Source organism: Nannobrachium achirus, assembly GCF_963921795.1.
Source record: "Nannobrachium achirus genome assembly, chromosome: 21".
NCBI lineage: Eukaryota > Metazoa > Chordata > Actinopteri > Myctophiformes > Myctophidae > Nannobrachium > Nannobrachium achirus.
The window spans coordinates 33,876,631-33,902,903 of record NC_137828.1 but is presented as its reverse complement, the minus strand read 5'-3'; the positions used below and the strand labels follow the sequence as shown (position 1 = coordinate 33,902,903).

General features: G+C 45.2%; 1 protein-coding gene across 1 annotated transcript in view; it reads left to right on the top strand.

Moving 5' to 3' along the window:
* The window catches only part of cUnh8orf34 (chromosome Un C8orf34 homolog), a gene marked incomplete at both ends in the record, with an annotated part of 117,758 nt that overhangs the window by 61,279 nt on the left and 30,206 nt on the right, over positions 1–26,273 (top strand). Inside the window, 3 exons of the mRNA XM_080751732.1 lie at positions 16,023–16,158; positions 25,622–25,707; positions 26,021–26,094. Coding sequence (XP_080607858.1) covers positions 16,023–16,158; positions 25,622–25,707; positions 26,021–26,094 — 296 coding nt within the window. The remainder of the gene's footprint in view (positions 1–16,022; positions 16,159–25,621; positions 25,708–26,020; positions 26,095–26,273) is intronic.

The window sequence follows — 26,273 nt, the reverse complement described above, 5'->3', positions numbered from 1 at the left end:
CATTTCTTTCCTCTTTCGTGTGAGCTAATCAGTGCTTTGCTCACCATGCCTGTTAATTGGCTCTAAGCCTGCTTGTTCTGTTGGTTAGTGCTCTACAAACAAAGCAGCCCTGTCTAAATGAGAGCTATAACGATGGTGAGAACTGGTCCATGTTGTGGATACAAGCCGTCATCATATTCACGCCTCTGTCAGAGGAGAGGTGGAGAGGTGGGAAGGGAAGACCAGAGCAGAGCACAGAGAGGAGACATCAGGAGAGGAGAGGAGTTGAGTTGAGTTCAGAGCAGCCCTGACATGTCCTGCCCCCCAGTGTCCACTGGGGGGCAGTAGAGGAGCAGTAGCCAGTAGCCACACTGTCAGCACAGAAAGCATTGCCTGTGGTGACTGATGACATTATCACTGGTAATACAAATGCTGGCTCTGAAATTAGAGATGAACATTAAGTGACTGAATCTCCAGTTCAATACTGTGCTATTGGGTTTCCAAACCTGGCTGCATTCAAGCACCTGAGGAGCGTATGGGAAGATAATATGTTCCTGCTGTAAATGTTTACATTGCTGCAAGGCATAATTTCCACAGATCAAATCGAGGAAATTTGTTTCATTTCAGTGTTTTTTTCCAAAATCAGATGAGTTGACTGTTTGATTGATTATGCATACGGCAGCCGGCAGGGATGGCACAGCGCACTCTCCCAGTTGTTTTCATTAGTCTGACTTTTAATATTTACCGCAGTTGAAAACCTCATCGAAAACAAATATGATTCACTTTCGCTTGTAAAATCGTGGAAAATGGCAGGATTCAAGCCTTGGTCAGGCAGTGAAACCACACTTTTATGTCTATACAAAATAAGAAACAACTTGAGTTCAGCTTGTGGGGAAAACACCCTGTTTTTGGCTTTGCAGTGTTGTTTTATGGCGGGTTAACAAGACAAGTTAGTTTCCCACAGTAAAGTTAATGGCCTCGTCCTATAGGTGGAAGTATTCTGTTAAGTATTCCCTGCAGTCCACCTTTTGTTGAATGTGTTAATGTGTGATACTTTTAAATGAGTCACAGGTTTTCAATAACAAATTATTGGGGTTTTTCCAACGCAAGTGACTTTAGAGGGAAAAATAATTTTGGCTGGGTAACAAAATCTTTTTTTGCCTTTATTGATTGGACAGTAGACTGACAGGAAATGGGGGGAGAGACGGGGAGTGACATGCAGCAAAGGTTGTCTGGATCGGGAATCGAACCTGTGACGCCACCAGGCATGCATGCCTATGTGGCAGTGCCTAAGTAGTTTGCGCCTGGACCAGTAGGCCAGCGGGTACCCCCTGGGTAACTAAATCTAAACTCTGAGCTCTATGAAATAAACCAAAATTCAAGTGGACCTAAAAGCAGAGTTCCCTTGAAAGACAAAGTGACCTGGGTTTCTTGCCTGCTTGGTCTTGTTGCTTCACTGAGTTTAGTTTGTTAAAGGTGGTGGTGCCATTTGTACTTTTTTTGTTTTGTGTATGTGTCTATGGAGTTAACATTACTCTAATAGACCCCCAGGTGTGGTTATAATATGCAAATATGTCTTCCCTGTGTATTTTTGGTTTCTTCCTGAAAACTGAAAGCCTCTTGAGTCAAAAGGCCCAATTGAAATACACAGATTTAATGAAATCATAATATCATCCCCTCCCCTTTTCACCATCTAGCAACATCTGTGGGTGTGGCTAACTTCAGGGTCACCACCCACCTGACAACCAGGCATACCTAATGAACTGGTGGGTGTGGCCAGATAACACTTTCTGTAAATTTTTTATATAAGTATAATCACGGCAGCCCAGCTTTAAGAGAAGACTACAGCATAACAGCGCTGTCAGACTTGACCACAGAGGCCAAAATGCAAGGCTCATATATTTTGCGAGTCCCATCTCTCACATGCAGAACATACAGCAAGGGCTAACAGAGATGCTGAAAGTGCAGTGGTGAAAAGTAACTAATTCCATTTACTCAAGTACTGTAAGGCTGCACCCACACCAAAGCACCTATGAGAGTGGATTCCCCATTCCACCAATGCATTTCAATGAGAATGGAGCGTTTTTTTTTTTTTTGCAGAAATCCTCTACTGGCATGAAAACGCTCCATTCTCATTGAAATGCATTGGCGGAATTGGGAATCCACTCTCATAGGTACTTTGGTGTGGGTGCAACCTAAGTACAGTTTTGATGAGGATTTTTTTTGAGAGTGTGACACATACATACGGGAGTCATCAGACCCCCCCCCCCCCCCCCCCCCACACTCCACCCACCCTGGGGTGAGCAGCTAACAGGCCTTCTTTGTGCATTGCCCGTCTCCGGTGGGGGTCCTGAAACACGAGTGGGGGACGTGAGTGTACCTTTACCCACAGGAGGTGATTCACGGTGACAGGAGGGGTTTTGACGGGGCTAGGATGAGGCTATTATAGAGCCATGTCTGATCTCTGATACATGCAGGATTAACCCATTTAGGCCTAGGATTATTGAATGCTTTAACCAGTGAAAAATAGCAGATATACAAGCTCACAGCGCGGCACCGAGTGCCGCGCTGCGAGCTTGTAGATCTGCTATTTTTGAAAAATCATGATTTTTCTTTGCAAGTCTTTGAATATATCTATTTAAAAGCGAACATTTGTAACTCAAATATTTGCTTCTGGGGGGTCCCTGGAACAACATATTTTGAGATGGGGGTCCGTGGCCAAATACCTGTAATTGTGGGGGTCCTTGACATGAAAAGGTTTGAGAACAGCATGATTTAGGGGAAGGATTTAGAAGTCGGGTCAAAGATCGGGTCAAAGATATTCAAAGACTTGCACTCATTTTCACGATTTTTCAAAAATAGCAGATCTACAAGCTCGCAGCGCGCGCTGTGAGCTTGTATATCTGCTATTTTTCTAAAGTTAAAGCATAAAATAATGGTTAAAGTGGTTAAAATCTAACGCGACTCGGGCGCGTTCCAGGTATTTGAGAGTTTTTAAGGCAGTGTGGGCTGCTGCCCGGGATTACTCTGCCTGTGTGTGGTTCTCTGTGGAGCTCTTTAGTTCTCTTTGAATGAGACCATTATGGCTGCCGCGACCAAACCAAGCCTGACCAAAACAGTGGTATCCATGTCCCGACAACCCCAAAGATGTCCTCTCTCTTGACGTGTCCTTCATTTCCCATCTTGAAATGAAAGTTAGAAAGAAAAACAGACACAGGAACTCATCTTTATTGAATATTTATTGTCTCCATGCAAGCTTGGTTGTGGTTGCTCCCTCGCTAGAATTGGGTGGGGGGGGGGGGTCTCGTCCTAATGAATAACTGAATGTGGCCATCTTTAGTAGTAGAGCATCCCTGCTACTCATGTTGTTCCAATCTACTTCACTTCCCCCTGTTTCATGTCCACCAACTTTTCAAGTAGCTGGATCCGGTGGTTGCTTGTGTCTCTTTGCTCGACTTGCAGCTGCTGAAACCTGTGTGTGTGCGCGCGCGCGCGCGTGCGTGTGTGTTTGTGTGTGTCCTCGCGTGCGTTCGACTGTCCAGAGTACTGTGGTAATGGCACTGCCTGTCTCTTTGTTCTCTTGTCTTTCGCCAACATTGGCAGACGCCTCACGCAACTCCTGACGCCAGAAAAGCCCCCTTGAGCGCCCCCCACCCCAACCCCCACCTTCTTTGCACTCCCTGACCCTCCCCCCTTATGCTGCCCGCTTCTGCCTCGCCCCAAAATCAACCGAGAGACACAACAGTTGCCCCCGGCAACCCAGCGGTGTAAACAAACAACAATGCCGCAACGAGCACATTGTTCCCCACGAGAGGAGAGGGAGAGGAGGACGGAAGGAGATGGTGGAGGCAGCAGGGACGTGCAGAGAATTTTAGAGAGGCAGGGGCTGAAATTTCCAAAAGGGCCTTTTGGTGGAAGCACCGAAAATAGCAGACCTCCACGCTCACAACGCGAGCTTGGAGGTCGGCTATTTTCGGTTTGTGACACCACACTGAACTAAGCATTATCAAGTCAATACTGGAGATGTGGCTTAATGGCATGGATTTCTACACAGAAACATAATATGCTGCATTCAAGTTCAGGAGAGTTTGGACAAGGCAATTCTCTTGAATGCTGCCTTTGGGTATTGCATGGAAAGAGGGCATTTGCATTTCTTTCACCATAGTAAAAACTGCAATTATGGTCTGGAGAGGGCATTTTTTACAGACATAAAGGGCAGGGGCTCAAGCCCCCTTTGATGTCTATGTGTGCACGTGCCTGGGAGGCAGTGAAGAATGAGAACACGAATGTCAGTCGCTGTGCCACACTAAATCTTTCATATAAAGCACAGGCTTTGGCATGGACGGGTATACATCTCCTGAAGGTTATGACGGTGAGAGAGGAATGTCCCCCAGTAAAAGACGAGCGGCGCTCCCATTACGAAGCCCGTAAAAGTCTCCGTGGTGCAGACGGATAAGTTAATCGAGAGGCAAATTGCAGCGGTGTTACTGGAAGCAATTACAGTACCAATAGGCGAGTAGGCTGCTGTGATCGCTGCCTGGATGTGACTGTAGTCGTTAATGTTGAGTACAAACTGATGCCAACCGCTTTATCTGGGGTGGGGGGGTACAAACACAGTTTAGGGGGGGTCTGAGAGCAGCTCTGGCCTGGATGGACTAAGCAATGATGTATTGTGGTTTTTCCTTGCCAGAAGCGAGAGATGGTAGATACCCCAAGACCACTTTCTAGAGAACACTTAGTGGATAACAAACCTTATTCAATATGAATAGATGCATTGTCAGTAGAGCAGTAGGTTCTGAAGTGATGATGAATGCACCCCTATATATCTTATTCTCTCCCACCATTGTGTGTGATTTGACAGTTTTGTGAGTTTACAACAACAAAGAAAAACATCAAGTCACCCCTCAGGTATGTCAAAGGTAGTCGGTTTAGGATCTCGTCTGCTGTAAGATTAAGATGCAACTGACAAGCAGACAGAGTTATAGATCTGAATCTGATGACTTGCGTGTGTGCGTGTGATACTGTATCTATGTGTTTATCATAAATAAGTAGACAACACAATGACTTCCACAGCTCAGACATATAAAGGGCTTAAGGCTGGGGTGATGTTCAAACTACCTCCGAGCGAGCTACAGTAAATTGGTGCTTCGGTTTCTGAGCATGAGCTCCTCTCCGTTGACAGCCTCTTCGATGTTGGTCACTAATATTTTCATCTAAGTCAGGGGTCTTCAACAGGGAGTCCGGGACCCCTAGGGGGTCCTCAGAGTTACTGCAGGGGGGCCTCCAAATACTTGTGATAGGATCATTATTTTAAATGAACAATTGAACCCTTGCATCCCTATACTCCGAGGAGAACTTCAGACAAAAGTCCCTGCTTCATCTCTCTCTCTCTCTCTCTGCTAAGGGGTCCTTGGCCTGAAAACGTTGAAGATCCCTGACCAAGTCATTTATTATTATTATTGAGTATTAATTATAATTTGTTTTATCTTTGGACTGTAGATGGCAGCCTTGTTACTGGAAGACGCCTGTGTTTGCATACTCTATACCAGCATTTCTATACCAGTGGTTCTCAAAGTGGATTTCAGGGACTCTCTAGGTTCCTTTATGGGGGTCTGTAAAGTCTGTAACTTTGACAGTGTACAAATGGAACCAAATGGACCGTTGGAGACCTTTGAATGTCAAAGTTTGAGAACCCCTGCTCTACACTGTGCAGGGTAATAATGCATGGTCCCTTCTTCGAGGATCACGTTCATAGCTTAAAGCATCACTCGAGTGCAGGTTTAGAGACGACGCCTGCAACGAAATTCAGCTTAAACCCGAGACGGCAGAGCAGCTCGATTGTCATGTTATACCCAGCCATAACGGCTGGCATCGTCATGCACTGCCTTGTCTGCGGCCGCGCGATGATCTCTGCAGCATTTTGTGGTTAGAAAGTGAGTTAAAAGGGGGCTTGCACCGATGTCTGTGATAAGACTTTTCCAGAGGCCTTGGAGCTGTGATCTTCTCCATCTGATTCTGATCAGTGTTTTTTTTCTCTCTCTCTTTTCTTTTTTTTTTTTTTTTACTGCAGCGCTCGAGATGTGAGGTTTTGGCAGTGGTGGAAAGTAACTAAGTACTGTACTTAAGTACAATTTTGAGGTATTTGTACTTTACTTGAGTATTTCCAATTTCCAATACTTTTACTTCTACTCCACTATGTCTTGGATCCAAATATTGTACTTTTACTCCACTACATTTATTTGAAAACTTTAGTTAAGTAACTAGTACTTTGTAGATTGATTGTTATTACAAAACATACATTAACCACTTCAACCCTATATACATTTGGGCCATTTGAAAATAGAAGATCTACAGTACAAGCTCGCAAAGATCTACAAGAACGCGACGCATTGTGAGCTTGTAGATCTGCTATTCAAACGATTTACTTTTACTTTTGGTTATACTTTAATTAAGTATATTTTGATGCCAATACTTTTTTTCCCCGGACTTCTACTTGTAACAGAGTATTTCTACATTGCAGTATTGATACTATTACTTAAGTAAAACATTTGAGTACTTTTTCCACCACTGAGGTTTTGGAACCTGACAGGCATATTTCTGGGACAAGGGGTGGGGGGTGGGGGGGGGGGCTCTTGAAAGCTGAGACATAATTATGAAATGTAAGTTGGAATATTGTTTTTATTACAAAGCCAAACAAATGCGTCTCTGAGCCCACTCACATCAAAGATGTCTGTGCGAAGACTAACCGCCGCCGCGCAGAGGCCTTGTGATCGAGGCCCTAATGAAACACAAATGCTTGCTTGTATGTGTGAGGGTGTGGGGTCTGCGCGGATCATGCTGCGAGTATCGTCGTGAGCACGCGCCGTATCATACAGCCTGTTTTTTTTCTATATGTCTGAGTATGTTGCTCGCACATGTTGGGCGCCTGCGCGTCACATCTGGGCGCGTCGCTCATGCGCGTGCGCCTGTGCTGTGTACGTGTCGTCTGTGTGTGACAGAGGCCCGCCTTGCCAGTACAAGGAGAGAAAAGCTAAGAACTGTCACTTACAGTCCATTAATTAGAGCCCAGTGCAGCTTGTTTTAGAATGACCTCCCATGCACCAAGCCACAGCTCGCCTGGTCCTTATGACGTTCATGAAAGGATGGAAATTCAATTATTTCACTCAGATGATAGACAATCCCTCACTGCACTCTGTGAAATGACTGGGATTTCATGTGTGTGTGTGTGTGTGTGTGTGTGTGTGTGTGTGTGTGTGTGTGTGTGTGTGTGTGTGTGTGTGTGTGTGTGTGTGTGTGTGTGTGTGTGTGTGTGTGTGTGTGTGTGCCCTTTCCATGTGTGGTACTGTAGGTGCTGCGTTAGATGATTCCACACTATTCATCTGTCAACGCGTCATCTGGGAAGGGGTATATTAAGTTATTTGTGAGATGAATGTGCTAATTATGACTTAAGCTCTTGTTATAGCGCGTCGGAGAGCAGCCGGAGCGAGCCAGTCAGTCGGTCTCTATCTTAAATGACATTAAATTACATGGAAACTTGGAAAAAGATACTCAAACACACAAACACTTGCTCTGTGCACTCCTCTCTCTCTTCCCCGCTTCGGCTCTGGCTTTGGTGTGTGAGTGATTGTGGCACGGAATTCCTCACCGCTCAGCCCCTTTGTTGGGATTGCATCGCTCGAATAGTTTCCATTTCCCTCCCTCCCAGCAAAGGCCCATTTTTATTTATCTGCCGCGTCTCGTCGTTGGACATGGGGTGCATGCATGGCTGCACCCAGCACCCAGGGAGTGGAAACGTTCGGGGCTGACAAACGGGAGGGTGTAGACAGACGTTTGTTGTGTCTAGACGGCGACGGCCTGTCACAGGGCAAACCGGTTCTCAGGGGGGAGACCCACTGTAAACGTATCACAGAGGTATTGTGTGAGAGGCTGGGGGCTGTGTGTGGAGGCTCACTGGTCCGCCTTGTGAACACGAGGGGAGCAGGCGACGCAATTTAGACGTTACGCGTTTGGCCAAGCTCCCTCCGTCCCAGGGCCGGCTGCAGGATGAAATGACTAAGGGGGCTTTTGAAAATTGTGAGGGGGCACATATTTTTTATATAGGCTAGTAATAATGAACATTCTTTTTATTATCTATAATACCAACAACAGATGCCAGTTTTATAATAATAAAATATAATAATAATAATATTCAGCCAATATTTGTGTTGTTTTTGATATTTTCTTGACTTTACATATATAAACTGAGGGGGCACAACTTGCAACTGAGGGTGCAATGCCCCCCCAGGCCCCTCCGTAGCGCCCGGCCTGCTCCGTCCCTCCCTCATTCACTGCTTTGAACGAAGATCGAGAGGAATTGACTGTGTAAAGTCAATCTACGTGTAAAAGTTAATTGGTCCAATTAAGAACCCAATCAAGGTCTCACTCAGTGTAAGTGGTTTATTGGCATCGTACACTGAATATCGTCGTTGTCGGGTGGAAACCCTGTATCTCCAAGTTTCAAATTTGTACGATCTTTTGCAAAGTAAAGCCCTGCTTCATCATACAAGGCCGTCGCACAAAAGTAGTGAAAACAGCACACGCCTCGCGATCACTAGTTTAAATTATTTGTAAAATGATGAATGCAAAACGAACGGTTTTCATCGGACAACGATGATATACTATATCCCTTCACTTAAATATAAATGATCAAAACTCATTGGCATTTTTCAGCCTTGAGTTTGCTTCCTGAACTCACTCGCTACTGCCATCATAATGACACGTCACAATGAGTACTTCAGCACTTGTTAGCCTTACATACATTCTCTACCGGTGGAGTCAATGTGGTGACATCCAGATCTGTCACCTCTCTGTCTGTCTGTCTGTCTGTCTGTCTGTCTGTCTCTCTGTCTGTCTGTCTGTCTGTCTGTCTGTCTGTCTGTCTGTCTGTCTGTCTGTCTGTCTGTCTCTCTCTCTCTCTCTCTCTCTCTCCTTCCCTCCCCCCGGTAGCAGTGTTGGAGTAATGAGATTAATTGGTCTGCACAGAGGAGGGATGTCATGGCTGAAGTTCAGAGCTGCTGTTGCACAGATGAAGGACTGCGCCCACTTTTAAAGTCCATTTCTGGCACCACCGCAGCACTGGCACATGGCGAAAGAAAACTGTAGATTTTAAAGGAGTAGTTCACCCCCAAAATGATTTTTTTCCTATTGATTAGTCACGCCATGGAGACTAGAGTTCAATAATATTTTTTGTTTTTTGTCACATTCCTAAGACAAAAATTTGATTCGAGTAAATTTACCCCCATTTATTCCGGAAGGTGACCCGTTTCGAAACGGGTCACCATCCGGAATCAATGGGGGTAAATTTATTGTTATCACATTTTTGTCTTTGGAATGCGACAAAAACCTAAAAATATTATTGAACTCTAGTCTCCATGGCGTGACTAATCAATAGAAAAAAAAATCATTTTGGGGGTGAACTACTCCTTTAAGCCCACATAAAACCTAATGCAAATTGCAGACACACAAACGCACAGTCGCACAGCCGCACGCACGCACGCGCACGCACGCACGCACACACACACACACACACACACACACACACACACACACACACACACACACACACACACACACACACACACACACACACACGCACACACACACACGCACACACACACACAGGTGAGGTTAATTGGGATGTAGGGCTGTATTACTTGAGTGCAGTCTTGTCTTTCTGGCCTGCAATAATACTTGGTCTTGACTCGGGCCAAAGAAGTTGCCTTTTGTCTCCCTGCTCTTCTATTGAGACATTTACATTGTGTCAAAGGTCATGTCTCACCTACAGTAGACACAGATCTGACACACATTTTCATTTGATGGTCAGTATTCAATGAATCCCCTTAGCAAGCAGGCATGCTCTATTACTGTACAGTAGCTCAATGGTTAACATTTCAGCACTTGTGCAGGAAACAGCGTTCAAATCTGGGGTAGAAGAGGACAGTTACATAGTTAGTTAATTACTAATGTGTAAAATAAATAAATACAAATATTTTGCTTATATAGAATTTATTCCTCTAATTTACATAGTGTTTGCACTTTATTTTGAATACAGACCATTATGTAGTAGGCCTAGTTTAAGTAGAGTAAGATGCTTGATGCTCTTCTTTTCCAAAGTAATTTAAATACTAGTAAGACACCTCAGGGCGACATGCGACCTCGCCCTTGTCGTGCCAATTCTTCTCGGACCAGTTACCCATATATGAAGACCCCTGGTACCCATATATGGAGATCCATGTACTGTATATGGAGATATGCTGTGAGAGCCCAAACATGCTTACTCAGTTATTCGTTATGTGAAAGTCCTATGATGTCTATGACATCTGACATCATACCCTTTTATGCCCATACATGGAGATCCCTGTCTGTAGAACCAGCCGTCCATATATGGGCATTCCCATTCTGTTAGTGTGACATCACAGTGAAGCCAGAGCATGATGTCAGGCGTGACAGACAGAGATACACACAGATATACACACATACGGACAAGCTGTGACCGTTCACATACTAGTCTGCGACCTATGGTCGCAATAATTCCAGTGATAGTAATATGTATCTATTTCTATTTTACTTTTAAAAATTCCTTTTGTAAAACTTGAAGTATTTGGTCTCGGCCTGCGCGGTCTCAATCTCAACTGGAGCTCGGCCATCCCCATTGGTCTTGGTTTTGAATCTGTCTTAACTCGTCCCAGTATTGACTCGGTCTCGCTCCGCCTTGGCCTTGATTTAGTCCCCCCCCCCCCTTCAGTCCCAGTATTGACTGGGTCTAGCTTTAGGTGGTCATTAGTTAAGTGGACTTGAATGCAGCACTTTTGGGGATGAGCTCATTGGGTTCTTCTCCCCTTCCTGTTGGCAGCTCCGTGGCTGTAAGAGTTCACAGTTGATGTTATCAGCCAAAATACTCTGTTCTGCTCACTTCTTCCAGCCAAAATCAGCCTCCCCACAGCGGCTTAACACCACGATGCTGTAGCTAGGGTGGACCTGGCTCTCTAGCACGCCAATGACGTCATGCTTTGCTGAATGTTTGGAACTGCCGTAATGTCCCCTTTTGACACAGGGAAGTGTAACTTTGTATCTGCGTGTGGGACATTATGCTCCCACCCACTGGTGGAAAAAGTACTCGATTTATTTTTTACTTCAGTCAGTCTCATGTGGTCTATGACATCAAACATCTATGATGTCAGACATCTCCGTATTTGGGAAAATATGGCCACATTTTGTCCAACTTAAACAACCAACTGTGCATTTTGTGGTCGAAGTTGATCCCATGCCAAAGCGTCAGTGCTTGCCCAGCAGTCTGCTGTCACACAGGCGGATGTGTGCACGCGCCCAGGTGCGTGTGCCCATGTGCACGACCGCGCCCTTTAGGGTGAAGTCGCTTCTCACCCTTAGGGCGTCTTACTGGTAATATTATAATTTATATCTGCAAAGTAACTAGTAACTAAAGTTTTCAAATAAATGTAGTGGAGTAAAAGTACAACATTTGGATCCGAGATGTAGTGGAGTGAAAGTATTGGAAATTGGAAATACTCAAGTAAAGTACAAATACCTCAAAATTGTACTTAAATACAGTACTTAAGTAAACGTACATAGTTACTTTACACCACTGCTCCCACCACAAAGCCCTTTGTTTACCCCAGTGACCTGCGTGTATCTGAGATTAGCTATCTCTTACTCCTTAGGCTCTCTCTCTCTCTCTCTCTCCATCTTAGTGTCCCAACCTGAGAAACCTGGGAATTCTGTGGGGGAAACTAAGACAAAGGGCGGAGCTGAGGTGACAGGCAGCTGTGTACTCTGAGGTCATGTTCTTCTCGCTGGGTCACAACGGAACGGGCCGACGTCTTCCTCTTATTTATTTATCAAGTTTTTGACAAAAGCTCCCGAGCGTCAATTAGCGATTTGTATCTCAGGCTATGACCCAAAGAAAATCTGGCATACCATTACCACATTAGTTGTGGCCCAAAAAGGCAAACGTGTCGGAAGGGAAGAGCGAGTGCGGAAGAGGAAAAAGAGGAAAAAGGCGATTGCCTGAACTGGAGCTGTTCCCACGGCCGGCAAATTGCCCAAATGGCCCGTGGCCTTCTCCCCACCCATTCCCCAGTACACCATGATGAATGGGACATTTAATATCACCATGCTTAAGGGTATTACTGGAACGTAACTGTCCCGCTCCACACACACACACACACACACACGCACACACACACCAAAACAATGCTCAGACCGTGCTGGCCAGCCAGGCTATAGTGCGTGAGTGTAATGATGGATGTCACCGGTCCTATCCAAACGTGAGAAAGCCCTGACCTCACTTTACGCATCTGTGCTCACGCCTACACACTACGCTGACGAGGCGGTATACGTACGGACTACGGTATACCGTGCATGGTAGTTTTATTAATAGGTTGTGGAAAAACTGAGCTAAGAATCAATTATCCTGAACAGCTATGCTAAGCAGCGGCATGTGTTTCAGTCACGCATCAGTGACTTGGCTTAAAGCGTTGCAATCTCTGGAGCTGGCAAGGCAGCTCCGTGTGTGTGTCTCTCCCAGCACCAAAATGATTCCCTGTAATGCCCACAGGAGAGGGGGAAACAGGTGAGAGCGGCTGGCTCAGTGCCACGCTGATGGATGGAGGGAGCGAGTTCTCAGTGAACGAGTGTCTCTTCTCTAATCTCGGTGATTAGTCACGCGTTCTCTTCTTTCAAGGTGTGAGGCCTGGGTTTCTTTTTTTTTCTCCCCAAAACCAAGGGGCTGGTAATGGGATATGGAAGAGAAAAGTATCAATGTTGGTTTCATGTGACTAGGTACGTACATACATACTACTGTACACCCAGGTATGTGTGTATTGTATACATACACTACTCCATACACGCACATGCACGCACACACTCTCTCTCACTCACACACACACACACACACACACACACACACACACACACACACACACACACACACACACACACACACACACACACACACACACACTTACGGTATGTGCATGTACAGAAACAATGACAGCTAAAGTTGTGAGAATCCTTTGGGGTCGTTTTGGCCGAAGATCTTGCATTCCTTCTGTGTGGTTGCGGAAATTAAATGGGACAAAATATGGTTCTGCTGCACTGGACGGCTCAGAATGTTCTGCATAATTCAAACGTGTTATTTTAAACAGCTTGACCGCCTCGCTTAACCAAGTGAGAGAGACCAGACGCCCGCTCACTATTCGTCCTCTTAACATGGAAAACATTGCAATATGTTTTATCTCTGGAGGATGTTCTCAAAAACCAGAAACGCCTGGCTCATTCAGCCTCCCTCTGCTTTGATCCTGGACTATATTTAACAAACTCTTCAGAACACACTGACCCTGTGGTATTGTACTTTCAGTGCTTTTCCCTTTCTCCCATAAAACCCACGGTCCCATGGCACTGACATGCGTTCGGCGTTCTGTTTGCCGTCTCGCTGTTGTCGTGTCACTGTTGGACAAGCGTGCCTCCGAGCTGAACATTGTATTGGAGTTGTACAATAATGATACCTGATTGTAGAGTGCTGTTTTAGCCTTGGACCAGGGCCATGCGTCGAACCTTGAAAACATGATGCATGCGGAGAGCATTTCACCCATCACTGCAGAACAGCTGTATTTTAAAACAGACCAGAGACGCGAGCGAGATAAAGCATGTGCAGTGCACCATAGATATCGTCACTGTCGGGCAGAAACCTCGTATCGCCCAGTTTCAAATTTGTACATTTTTTCGCAAAGTAAAGCCCTGCTTCATCATACAAGGCCGTTGCACAAAAGTAGTGAAAACAGCAGATCTACAAGCACACAACGCCTCGCACAAATAATTTTTTAAATGATAAATACAAAACAAATGGTTTTGGACATACAAGGTTTTCACCCGACAACGACGATATGGACCATAGACATAAGAAATATGGACGGTGGGAAGTCATTGGTTTCTATGCTGCGAAAATGACGCTTTTTTGGCCCTTGTACGGGTGTCGCCATCATTGTAGAAATCAACGTTCATTGGTAGAAATGGTACCATCTCGCGCAGGGATACTTGGGAGAATGTGGTGTTGAGTGTTAGATATGATTTATGATACATAAATGTATGATTTGTGTATGAGGCTCATATGACCATAAAGGTTGTATTATGAACTACTGTCTGAACTTACAGTATAGGTCCTTGTTACCTTGACCATGTTTTGGTTGTACTGTAGGTTCAGGCTAGTGGAAAAATACAGAGCCACCCTACGTGTCTCTGTCTTGTTATGATAATGGGAACGAATCAATGAGTCCCATGACCTAACTGTCATAATCTGTATTCCTTATATACTGTATGTTAACTTCCATCTTTGGAAGAGAGAATTAGCTGCCACTAGGATGATATGCTCACTGTTTTGTCTCTTTGTCTGACTCTCTTCAATACAGCAATTTATTGATTGTCCTTTGGCTCGTCTCTGTCTTATTTTGGTTATGGATTCATCCATATCCATATTTATTTAAGTTATTATTTACTCTTATCTATCATTGAGCTTGCCGAAAATAAAGCACTCGAAGAAGAATCATCACAAGTCTATGATCACAAGCCCCTCCTACAGCATACCCTGCTTTGACATCAATTATAACATAAATTGCACCATATTTTCACAAAACACATATCATTGTGATTGAAACAAGGCTTTAAACTAGCGACAGGAACAATAATGATAAAGAAAGAGGGAAATTATATTTAATTAAGAGAAAGTAAGGGTGTTACCAGGCTCAACGCGGTCAGGTCAACTCTTGGCACCTGTTAGCACTGCAGTAACGCTGGACTTTGAGTGTGCACAGTACATGCATGTTGTGTGCACGTGTGTATATGGAGAAAGAGTAAGAGAGAGTGAGAGAGTGAGAGCACGTCTGGTACATATGGACCTCTTTAGGGAGACAGAGGGAAAAGTAGTGTGCGCGCGCGTGTGTGTGTGTGTGTGTGTGTGTGTGTGTGTGTGTGTGTGTGTGTGTGTGTGTGTGTGTGTGTGTGTGTGTGTGTGTGTGTGTGTGTGTGTGTGTGTGTGTGTGTGTGTGTGTGTGTGTGTGTGTGTGTGTGTGTGTGTGTGTGCGTGCGTGCTGGGTAAGAAGCTGTCCTCGCCGGGACACAGGGAGAGATCAGAAGAATCCATCAGCTATCCATCCCTCGAACGCTCTCTTTCTCTTTCTCTCTCCCTCTCCGCTCCTATTTCCTCATTGTCTTTGTTGTTCTTCATCTCTTTCCCAGCTTGTTAGCTTCGCCTTCCTTTCACCGCGCGTCACATGACGTGAAGCTGTCATCGTCCCTGTGACTCGCTCTCCTGATGACAAACACTTGTGTTAAGTTCAGGGGTCTTCAACGTTTTCAGGCCAAGGACCCCTTAGTTGAGGGAGAGATGAAGCAGGGACCCCCACAACCTTTTCATAGATTCCATATAGTTTCATTGTTTGATAGCACAATCATCAGTGTATTTTGGATTCATGTCAATGTGTGTTTTCAGATACAGTATTTAACCACTTGAACTGTCAATACTTCATAAACATGACCTTTCACTCTGTAATTAGTCGTCTCTTTTTCCCCTCTACACCAAAGTTTCTATCACACAAAGATTTGGAGGACCCCCTATAGTAACTCTGAGGACCCCCTGTCCTTGGTATAGTTGAAGCACAGAGAATTTAGTTGATTTATTTTTTCCATTCCATACCTCTTTCCTTTTCAATTATTGACTTCGCTTTGGAACGAGGGAACGGATGGGGTCGGTTTGGACCGGGGGGGTGGGCTGGGCGTTCGGGATTGGTTGGGGTTTTGCGAGCAGTGCAGCAGTTGTTTTAGTGTTGTTTGTTTATTCGTCTGCGATGACATTTCTTGCTCTCTTGGCTCTGAAGGGGCCATCATAACCACTGGCAGTGATGCTGCCAGAGGCCGAGGATGATTAATGACATTCCCTCTAACCACCACCCCCCGCCTCTCTCTCTCTCTCTCTCTCTCTCTCTCTCCTCCAGAGGACCTGGATGACCTGCGGATGGAAGGCGTGACGGGTTTGGCCCTGTCCGGCAGTAAGTTCAGCCAGGGACGGAGCTCCTATCAAGCCGAGCCACAGGCCAGAGTCACGCTCAACATCTGCTCCAGGTGTGCAAGGTAAACGCTGATGCCTCCTGTCAATCGTCCTGCCAAGCGTTCTCTGACACCCTGTTTTGCCTCGTGTCTGGAAGAGATGTTCGGAGAGAGCTCCTCTTGCACAGTCAGCCTGCAGTGTGCTGGAGGCAAGCTGCCACAGTATCGTTTATCAGGCTTATGTTGTATGTGTGCCTCACAATGAAAGGAATTCAAGTGAAATCCAAACAAAGATTGGCGTGGTGGTAGTTATCACTGTCCCTTTAGTCCCCCCCTTTCTCCAGATCACTGTCCTTTCTCTCTCCGCCTTGGTATCCTCCACGCTCATCAGCAGAGCGCATACCTTAAGATGGCGAGCGCAGGAATTGTATCGTATCTTGAGTGCATTCCGGCGCTGTTTGTTTTCACGGTGCGGCCCCTCGTGCAGATACCTGTCCCCGTGCTATCGCCCTCTTCTTTCTCTTCCTTTATCGCTCCTTTTCTCTTCCGACACGTTTCCTGTTCCCCGCTGATCCGTGGCAACAATGCAGCGCTCAGATTTCTGGGTGTCAGAGTGGATACCGTAAGGCAGGCGCGGGCAGGAGCTGGGCCGCGATGCCAGGACCAGATAAACATCACTATCAGCCCTGCCAGACGCCAGGCACACGTCTGCCTGCATGCCCTCCACCCAGTGGCGGACATTTACTTAAGTACTGTACAATGTTGAGTTATTTCTACTTTACTCGAGTATTTTCAATTTCCAATACTTTTACTTCTACTCCACTACATCTCGGATACAAATATTGTATTTTTAGTAATTCTACACTTATTTGAGCACATTAGTTACTAGTTACCTTGCAGATAAATAAAACATTATAAAACATACATAAACCAATTTAGCCCTAATTTATACCTTGGCTATTTGAAAATAGCTGATCTACAAGCACACAATCTGCTATTTTCAAACATTTTGTACTTTTACTCTTGGTAGTTTAAGTACATTTTGATGCCAACACTCTCATACTTTTACTCAAGACATTTTGAATTTCTGACTTTTACTTGTAAGGGCACCCTCACACCAAAATACCTACATGAGAGTGGAATCCGCGTTCTGCCAATGCATTTCAATGAGAGGGGAGCGTTTTTTGCAGAAATCCTCTGCTGGCATGAAACCGCTTCACTCTCATTGAAATGCATTGGCGGAACGCGGATTCCACTCTCATAGGTACTTTGGTGTGAGGGCACCCTAAGGCTGCGCCCACACCAAAGTACCTATGAGAGTGGATTCCACATTCCGCCAATGCATATGAGAGTGGAGCGCTTTTCTTTTGCAGAAATCCTCTGCTGGCATGAAAACGATCCACTCTCATTGAAATGCATTGCCGGAATGGGGATTCCACTCTCATAGGTATAAGTAAAATATGTGAGTACTCTTTCCACCACTGCCCTCCACCGATTTGGACCATGTTTGGAACTTGTTTGTTTGTTTCATTCACGCTGGTTATTGGTGCGCTGCTATGCACATCAAACATGGACGGTTGCTGTGGTTTTGCAGGACAATGAATGTTATCATCGGCAGGGTTTCGGGGCGAGTGTTTCTCAACTGGATGATTAATAGTTTATAAATCTGTGCCTTATCCCCGGTTGTATCAGTGGCACTGTAAACCCCCATCTGTATCTGGAGCTGGTCTTTGGCACATGTGTGTCTCTTGACTGAAATGTCAGACATCTGTTCTACTCTCTCTTTCTCTCTCTCTCTCTCTCTCTCTCTCTCTCTCTCTCTCTCTCTCTCTCTCTCTCTCTCTCTTTCCCTCTTTCAATGGTTCCAGCCAAATTCCTTTTCTGTTCTCTTTAACCTGACCACCAAATCCTCCCCAAGTTTTACTGGTGAAGAAACCCTGGCCTTTTCATACTGCTGTTTGGTGAGTAGTGGAAGGGCCATAAACAGATCACTAAACTGGAATAGACGTTGGACACATGGAATGCCTGTGTGCTATTCTAGAAGCACGGGAATTTCAAATTAGGAGTTGTACGAAAACAAATGCACGCACGCATGCAGGCACACAAACCATGCACGCACGTGTACTACAAATTACGCAAGAAAGCATACAGGCACATTAACACATGCACGAGCAGCATACAGTGCACCAGGGGTGTCGCACCAAATTCTGAGCCCCGGGTACAAGGATTCACTGTGGGCCCCCCATGAATGTTCTTCATAGGGAGAGGGCGTTTAACACGTGCGTGGGAACGCATTATTATATTATTTTGTGCTTTAACTATTGAAAAATAGCAGATATACAAGCTCAGATATACAAGCTGCGAGCTTGTAGATCTGCTATTTTTGAAAAATCGTGAACATTTGTGCAAGTCTTTGAATATTTCAAATCCTTCTAAGGTTTTTTGAAAAAAACATCTCAAAATATTTTGTTCCAGGGACCCCCCAGAAGCAAAATTTGAGTTACAAATGTTCGCTTAAAAAATACATACGTATATTCAAAGATGTGCACACATTTTCACGACTTTTCAAAAATAGCTAAAGTATAAAATAATTAAGGCCCCTCCACCTTGGGCCCTAGTAACTCAGTCCCACTCCCCCCCCCCCCCCCCCTTGTGACGCCCCTGCAGTGCACACACCGACATGCATGCACACAATTAAATGTGCCCACTATGCCCACTCACAAGCAGTGAGGTAGAAAGGCAGTAAAAGTAGAGGTCAGGCAGTTGTAAGGAGAGGGGCTTTAACACTCCACCTCGATGGAATTCCCAGAAGCGCCTATCAAACCTGTCCCTCGCTAGGGCCAGCCTTTAAAGCCGTCGCTCCTCAGAAGACTGGAATACGAGGCACAGTTGTTTCCCAGTGTGCTCCACATCTGTACAGACAGCACTACTATACTGTACAGATGTGACCTTGCACCAGAGTTTTCTTTGTTTGTCTCTTTGCGAGCCAAGGTCTGAAGCTCAGAGGTGTTACTCAGTCCCTGTTGAGTGGCAGAAGGAGACTCGAGAGTCTAGAGCTGTCACAATTATTACATAATCGTCTAATCGCAATTATTTAACACTAGAAGCTGGGCCGCCCTTCGGGCGGCCCAGCGTCTAGTCGGCGACCTGGCCAACTCGGGAACGATGTAAATAGAGAATGAATGCCCCGCCCTTTAATGCAAACCCCATTATACCTGTTGTCATAGGACCCGTTTTGACCATCTGTTTTCCTGTGTCCATTTATGCCCATATATGGAGATATCTGTATCTGTCTGTCTGCCGGCGTCCATTTTATGTCCATATATGGAGATCACTGCAGATATAGTTCTGGGTCCATTTTATGCCCATATGCCCATATATGGAGATATCTGTCTATTTGCGTCCATTTTATGCCTGCCCCACCCTTTAATGCAAACCCCAATATACCTGTTGTCATAGGACCCGTTTTGACCATCTGTTAGCCTTTGTCCCCACCCTTTAATGCAAACCCCAATATACCTGTTGTCATAGGACCCGTTTGGACCATCTGTTTGCCTTCTGTTAGCCTTTGTCCCCACCCTTTAATGCAAACCCCAATATACCTGTTGTCATAGGACCCGTTTTGACCATCTGTTTGCCATTGTCCCCTTATGCCCATATATGGAGATCTCTGCACACACAGTACCGGTTGCGGAAAACTCTAATGTCAGACATCAGCTCCGCATTCGGGGATTCATTTTATGCCCATACCCCTTATGCCCATATATGGAGATCTCTGCACACACAGTACTGGTTGCGGAAAACTCTGATGTCAGACATCAGTTCCCCATATATGGAGATATCTGTATCTGTCTGTCTGTCGGCGTCCATTTTATGTCCATATATGGAGATCACTGCAGATATAGTTCTGGGTCCATTTTATGCCCATATGCCCATATATGGAGATATCTGTCTATTTGCGTCCATTTTATGCCTGCCCCACCCTTTAATGCAAACCCCAATATACCTGTTGTCATAGGACCCGTTTTGACCATCTGTTAGCCTTTGTCCCCACCCTTTAATGCAAACCCCAATATACCTGTTGTCATAGGACCCGTTTGGACCATCTGTTTGCCTTCTGTTAGCCTTTGTCCCCACCCTTTAATGCAAACCCCAATATACCTGTTGTCATAGGACCCGTTTTGACCATCTGTTTGCCATTGTCCCCTTATGCCCATATATGGAGATCTCTGCACACACAGTACCGGTTGCGGAAAACTCTGATGTCAGACATCAGCTCCGCATTCGGGGATTCATTTTATGCCCATACCCCTTATGCCCATATATGGAGATCTCTGCACACACAGTACTGGTTGCGGAAAACTCTGATGTCAGACATCAGTTCCGCATACGGGCATTCATTTTATGCCCATATGCCCATATATGGAGATCTCTGCACACACAGTACCGGTTGCGGAAAACTCTGATGTCAGACATCAGCTCCGCATTCGGGGATTCATTTTATGCCCATACCCCTTATGCCCATATATGGAGATCTCTGCACACACAGTACTGGTTGCGGAAAACTCTGATGTCAGACATCAGTTCCGCATACGGGCATTCATTTTATGCCCATATATGGAGAACATGTGGCGTACGTGATGTCAGAGCCTTTTATGAAGTGATGTCACAATGAGTCAGCGCTTCCTCCGGAACAGCCTGATGTCAACAATCAGCTCCGCATAAGGAGATTCCGAACGTTTCGCGCCGGTTTCGGAAAACCGCGAGTCGGGTCGGGTCGAGGCCCGGCACTGCACTCCGCGCGGCGGCGGGGAACGCGCGTGCCGAATCTGAAGCCGTGGGACGAACGGTTCTCGAGATACGCGGATTACAAACAAACAGACAGAGATTTGTCGCATTTATAGATAGATAATCGCGATTATTCTTCATAATCGTCATAATCATTTCCATGTTTAAAAATGTTCATATATATATATATTTTTTTTAAAGTAAAAAATAGTGGAAATAGCAGATCTACAAGCTCACGACGCGTCGTGAGCTTGTAGATCGGCTATTTCCACAATCAATGTTCTTTTTTAAGTATAAATTTGTCGTTTCTTTGTATAATATTTAGGTTCCATGACAAAAAAACTATTAAATTGTTAATTGCAATTATTTGAGTGACAATTAATCGTCATGTAAAATGTCATAATTGTGACAGCCCTACTCGAGTCTTTACAGCACATCCAGACGACCTTCGTTCCTGCTGTCACGATTACAAATATAAGTTGATGATTGATGATTGTTGATAATTGTCACTCAAATAATTTAGATTAACGATTTAATTGTGTGTTTGGCGTTGAACATTGGAACATATGAGTACATTTTTAATTTCTGTTTTCCTTTTAGGATTCGTAATAAAAAATGGCGTAGGGCAGATATGACAAATAACTTAAATATACAAGAAAGTATTGACATTTAATGATTTTATACATGTAAAAATATTATAAATAGTTTATCTACAAGCTTACGACAAAGTTGCTTGTAGATCTGCTATTTATAATATTTTTATATTTGAAAATGTCTGAAATCTTTTCCACATGGAAACGATTGGCGATTATGCAAAAATAATTGCGATTATTTCAAATAATTTAGACGATTATGTAATAATTGTGACAGGCCTAGTTGTACATGACACCCACTCTTGTACTGCCCCATCTGACTGCATCGCCCCTTGTCTGGACCTGTGGCCACGGCCTCAGTTTCAAAGAAGCATTCCTCACATACAGTACCTGTCACCTCTATACTGAAAACCCCCATTCGCTTGCATGTGAGCGTTCACCGTGGCTAAAACGGTGACTCTGTGGTCTCTAACGCTTGTTCCTCATTAGCTGCACACTGTGTTCGATAGGACTGAGACACATTTGTCGCCATTATGCTGGTCTACCACCCAGAGCTGAGGAAAAGGTGACGCTCACTTTCACACCCACAGTGTGAAGGCGACAACTCTCTGTTCGTCCTTAGAGGGTGTTTATTAATTTACAGCAGCGCCACCGTAAGCTACTGTGTGTGTGTGTGTGTGTGTGTGTGTGTGCGTGTGTGCGTGCGTGCGTGCGTGCGTGCGTGCGTGCGTGTGTGTGTGTGTGTGTGTGTGTGTGTGTGTGTGTGTGTGTGTGCCATTAATCACACCTGAGGCTGAGGTGTGGTCATGATCCGCCTGCTAGTGTTCAGACTTTTAACAAGAGACGGGAGTCCATTTACATGTGAGCAATATTGTTTATATCAGCAGTAGGCCACTGTAGTACTGTAGTTCCAGACCGACAGACATACTACTATGCCACAGGGTGTCTGGGTGGCGCAGAGATAAAGCACTCACCATAGGCGCCAGAAAGGGGATCGGAATGGACAGAATGTAGCCCCAATATTTCATGCAGTTGAAATGTTATTATTGAAATGTTACACAAACGTTACAGAATATAAAATAATAGAAACTTTCTCTCTCATTGTGGTGGACACTAGCCTAGTCGCCCATGTCGACGATGTCAGGGGAATGGAATGGTTTTAATTTTATATTTTACACGCACCATTGCAAAGTGACAACGTTACTTTTTCCGTGACAATGAGTGCTGTTGTTTAGACTAGAAAGGCTCTTCCTAGCTCTTCAAAGGCAAATGAATCGACGTACCGGTATCTATCTTTACAACTCTGTACTCCTGCATTGGCAAAATCACCATCTCTTTTTTAACTATGCAGTCCTGAAGCAGCTTCTCTCTCAAGCGTTATTTTATAAACAGAGTTCTAACTAGTAAACTTGTTTTCCCTTGAATTTATATTTACGATCTAGGCATGCTTGGTCTTTATCAGAGCAATAATTAAACTCAGAAGGAAGAGTGTACAAATGTCATGTAAACGGACTTGACGGTAAACTTCCTGACATCACCGCCTGGTCACGCCCAACACTAATGTTCCCCCACTTTCCCCCCTAGCTGGCGCCTCTGACTCCCCCACCACCACAGAGACCCAGGTTGGATTGGGTTTGGCCGGAGTCACGGAACCTCTGCAGTCTGCACGTGTTATACTTTCCCGGTGAAACTCCACGCAGCTGGTGACTCCATGCGTATCAGTGGAGGGTGGCACATAGTTGTCTACACACCCACCCCAGGACCACAGAACACGTGGGGAATTGGCAACACATGAATTGGAGAGAAAATGCGGTGGGGAAATGCGATAAAAAGCCACATTGTTAAAACATTTCCCCAAAATGAGCAAAAAAAAACTTTAACGGATTCTGTCATGAATGCAGCAAATAAACATGAACATCAACCACAGTTGAACAAGCTTTCTATTTCAAATCAGATGGAACTGAAAGTCAACTGACACCAATTCAGACATCAGACATCTTCCTCGACCTCCTGTCCCCTCCTCTCCTTTCCTACAAGACAGACAGTGTCCATGCCACCCACCCGCCCGCCCCAGCTCTCCTGTGTGTGTGTGTGTGTGTGTGTGTGTGCGCGTGCGTGCGTGCGTGCGTGCGTGCGTGGCTCCTAACCAACATTGACAGGTCAGGAAACAGGCTGCTTCCTCTGGCTCTGTGCTGGCCAGTTGAAGTGTAAAGAGCAGTGTGGCCTATGTGTTGTGGGCATGTCCTTGTCTCTGGGGCTACGACTGTGGTTACGCCAGCGCTCGCCCACCTCCTGGATATACCGTCATCAGTCTCTTTCTTTTTAAACGGGGCTTTCGCTCACGCTGCGAAGAGTTCTGTGTGCAAACGCATCCCAGACTCAGGGGCAGTCCCGAGGATGTTGGTGCCGCAGCCCTTCAGGAAACAGATACCTCTGTGCAGACTTCTGTGGGATTTGTCCTTCTCATTAAATTAATTGCTTTCATTTCTGGAATGCACTGTGGAAACGGTATACAGGACTTGAGGCTAGGGGCAGCTTTCATTTAGAGAGTGGGACGGGCTATAGATAACAATCTCTGGGATGTTTCAGTGGTCTCTCAAAGAGACAGAGAGCGACATGGAGAATGGGAGGGGGGGTGACAATTATATAATTTATATATTCCAAATCCTCTGTTTTTGTGCTGCCGCAGCAGTCACAGAGATAGAAAGTCAAGGGGCTTGCGGTAAGGGGAAGCAGCACACCATGAATGGCTACTGACTGCTTTCTTTTGCCTTGAGCTAATGGTCCCACTGATGACTTGGAAATAGCATGCAGCAAAATAATATGGATCATAAAGCATTGTGTAATTACAGTGTGTTATGCACTGTTGATTTGCAGCCGTTAAGCACTCACTGTAAGTGAATGTGTTTGTAGGAGAGTGGAAACGCTGTGAAAGAGTCACATTCTATACTATCTATCTCTTTGCGGACCACAGCATAGATAAACGACAGTTCGGGATGGATGACAGATCGGCAGTTATTATTGCCAGTGAAGAACCATTCCCCAGACTGTTTGTCTTTAACCCACAGTGTGCGTTCCCATCTCAGGGAACATTAATTTCTTTTTACTATGTCGCAGAGACAGCCAAATCTCTTGGAGCCGCTTCCATTTCAGTCCAAGCAGATAGCTTTGAAAAGACCATAGGGGCTTGGAACAGCGAATGATAAAGACCAGTTGTGATTCAAGAGGAAATTAAATTCAAGGGCCAATTTTCCATTATATATTATTTTCTTAGTTAGTACAGTGTACAGTAATTGCTGGTGGAAAAGTTTGATCTACAGCACTGTAGCTCTGTTCTTGTATACGTAATGCACTCACATTAATGTATCCTGCTGTAGGGAGGTACACTTCAGGTTTCATTTCAAAAGCATGAGAAGTTGGTGATGGAAGAGATATGATCTCTGCCCATAAGTTGTCCCCTATGTTCTTCCTGTCTCGGCACTGCCCCAGTTGCCCATGCCCCCATTGGCTGAGGTAGAGATTATAAACCCGCTGTACACTTCCTCTTTGTCTCATCACCTCAGACTGATAGAGGGCCCGCCGTCTCCGCCGTGATCTGACATTTTGGAGTGAAGACACATAACAAGTTTATCCGGCAGAGAGAAATGTAGATTCCAGAGATAATTAAACCACTAACCACCCATTGCGAACAATAGCGCTGCTGTTTCTAAAGGGCTTGATATCGTCACTGTCGGGCAGAAACCTCGTATCTCCAAGTTTCAAATTTGTATGTTTTTCGATAAATAAAGCCCTGCTTCATCATACAAGGCCGTCGCACAGAACTAGTGAAAACAGACGATCTACAAGCACACAACGCCTCGCGGTGTGAGGCGTTGTGTGCTTGTAGATCGTCTGTTTTCACTACTGTTTAGTTCATTTTTTAAATGATAAATACAAAACGAACACTTTTGGACATACAAGGTTTCCACCCGACAACGACGATATACTTTGTTTGTATCACGTGCTGAAAATAACAGATCTACTACACGCTCACAATGCGTCACACTGCGACACGTTGCAAGCTTGTAGATCAGCTAGTTTTTGGAGGCTGCGACATCGGCGCGGAAAACTACGCTATAAATCACCCTTAACAACTCACTGGGTTGTGTTATGTTACATGTCTCCAGGCTGCAGGGGGACAGCCTATCGAATACCAGGTCTGAAGAGGGACACAGATCTCACATCGCCGAGCAAGCCGTTCCCGACATCTCCTGTGAGTTACACAACAGTATAACCCACGAGCACTCTTGACTGACACCGTTGTGAACGTGCCGTGATAATGAGATAAGAAATTCAAAACTGTTAATTCTGAACACTTCCATTGTCTTTTTGTCTCTCTCTGTCTGTGTCTGTGTGTGGGATGTGTGTGTGTGTGTGTGTGTGTGTGTGTGTGTGTGTGTGTGTGTGTGTGTGTGTGTGTGTGTGTGTGTCTGTGTCTGTGTGTGTGTGTGTGTGTGTGTGTGTGTGTGTGTGTGTGTGTGTGTGTGTGTGTGTGTGTGTGTCTCTCTCTCTCTTCTGGAGTATAGACCCATCGCCCGCGGTGGACATGCTGGGAGGACGGGGGCAGGAATGCGAGGCCGTGTCTCAAGTGACAGGCCCAGTAAGTGTCTTTTCGCCCGCATCCATCGTCAGACAATCTAGATCACCTTACCCACATCAATTACCACGTCGCTGTCTCCTCCTCAGCCACCATTGTCAGAAAGGGAGACAGATAAAAAACCACCTCAATCGTCTTGTTATTAGGACAAGGCCCAAGCAGATCGGATCCTCCTCCACGGG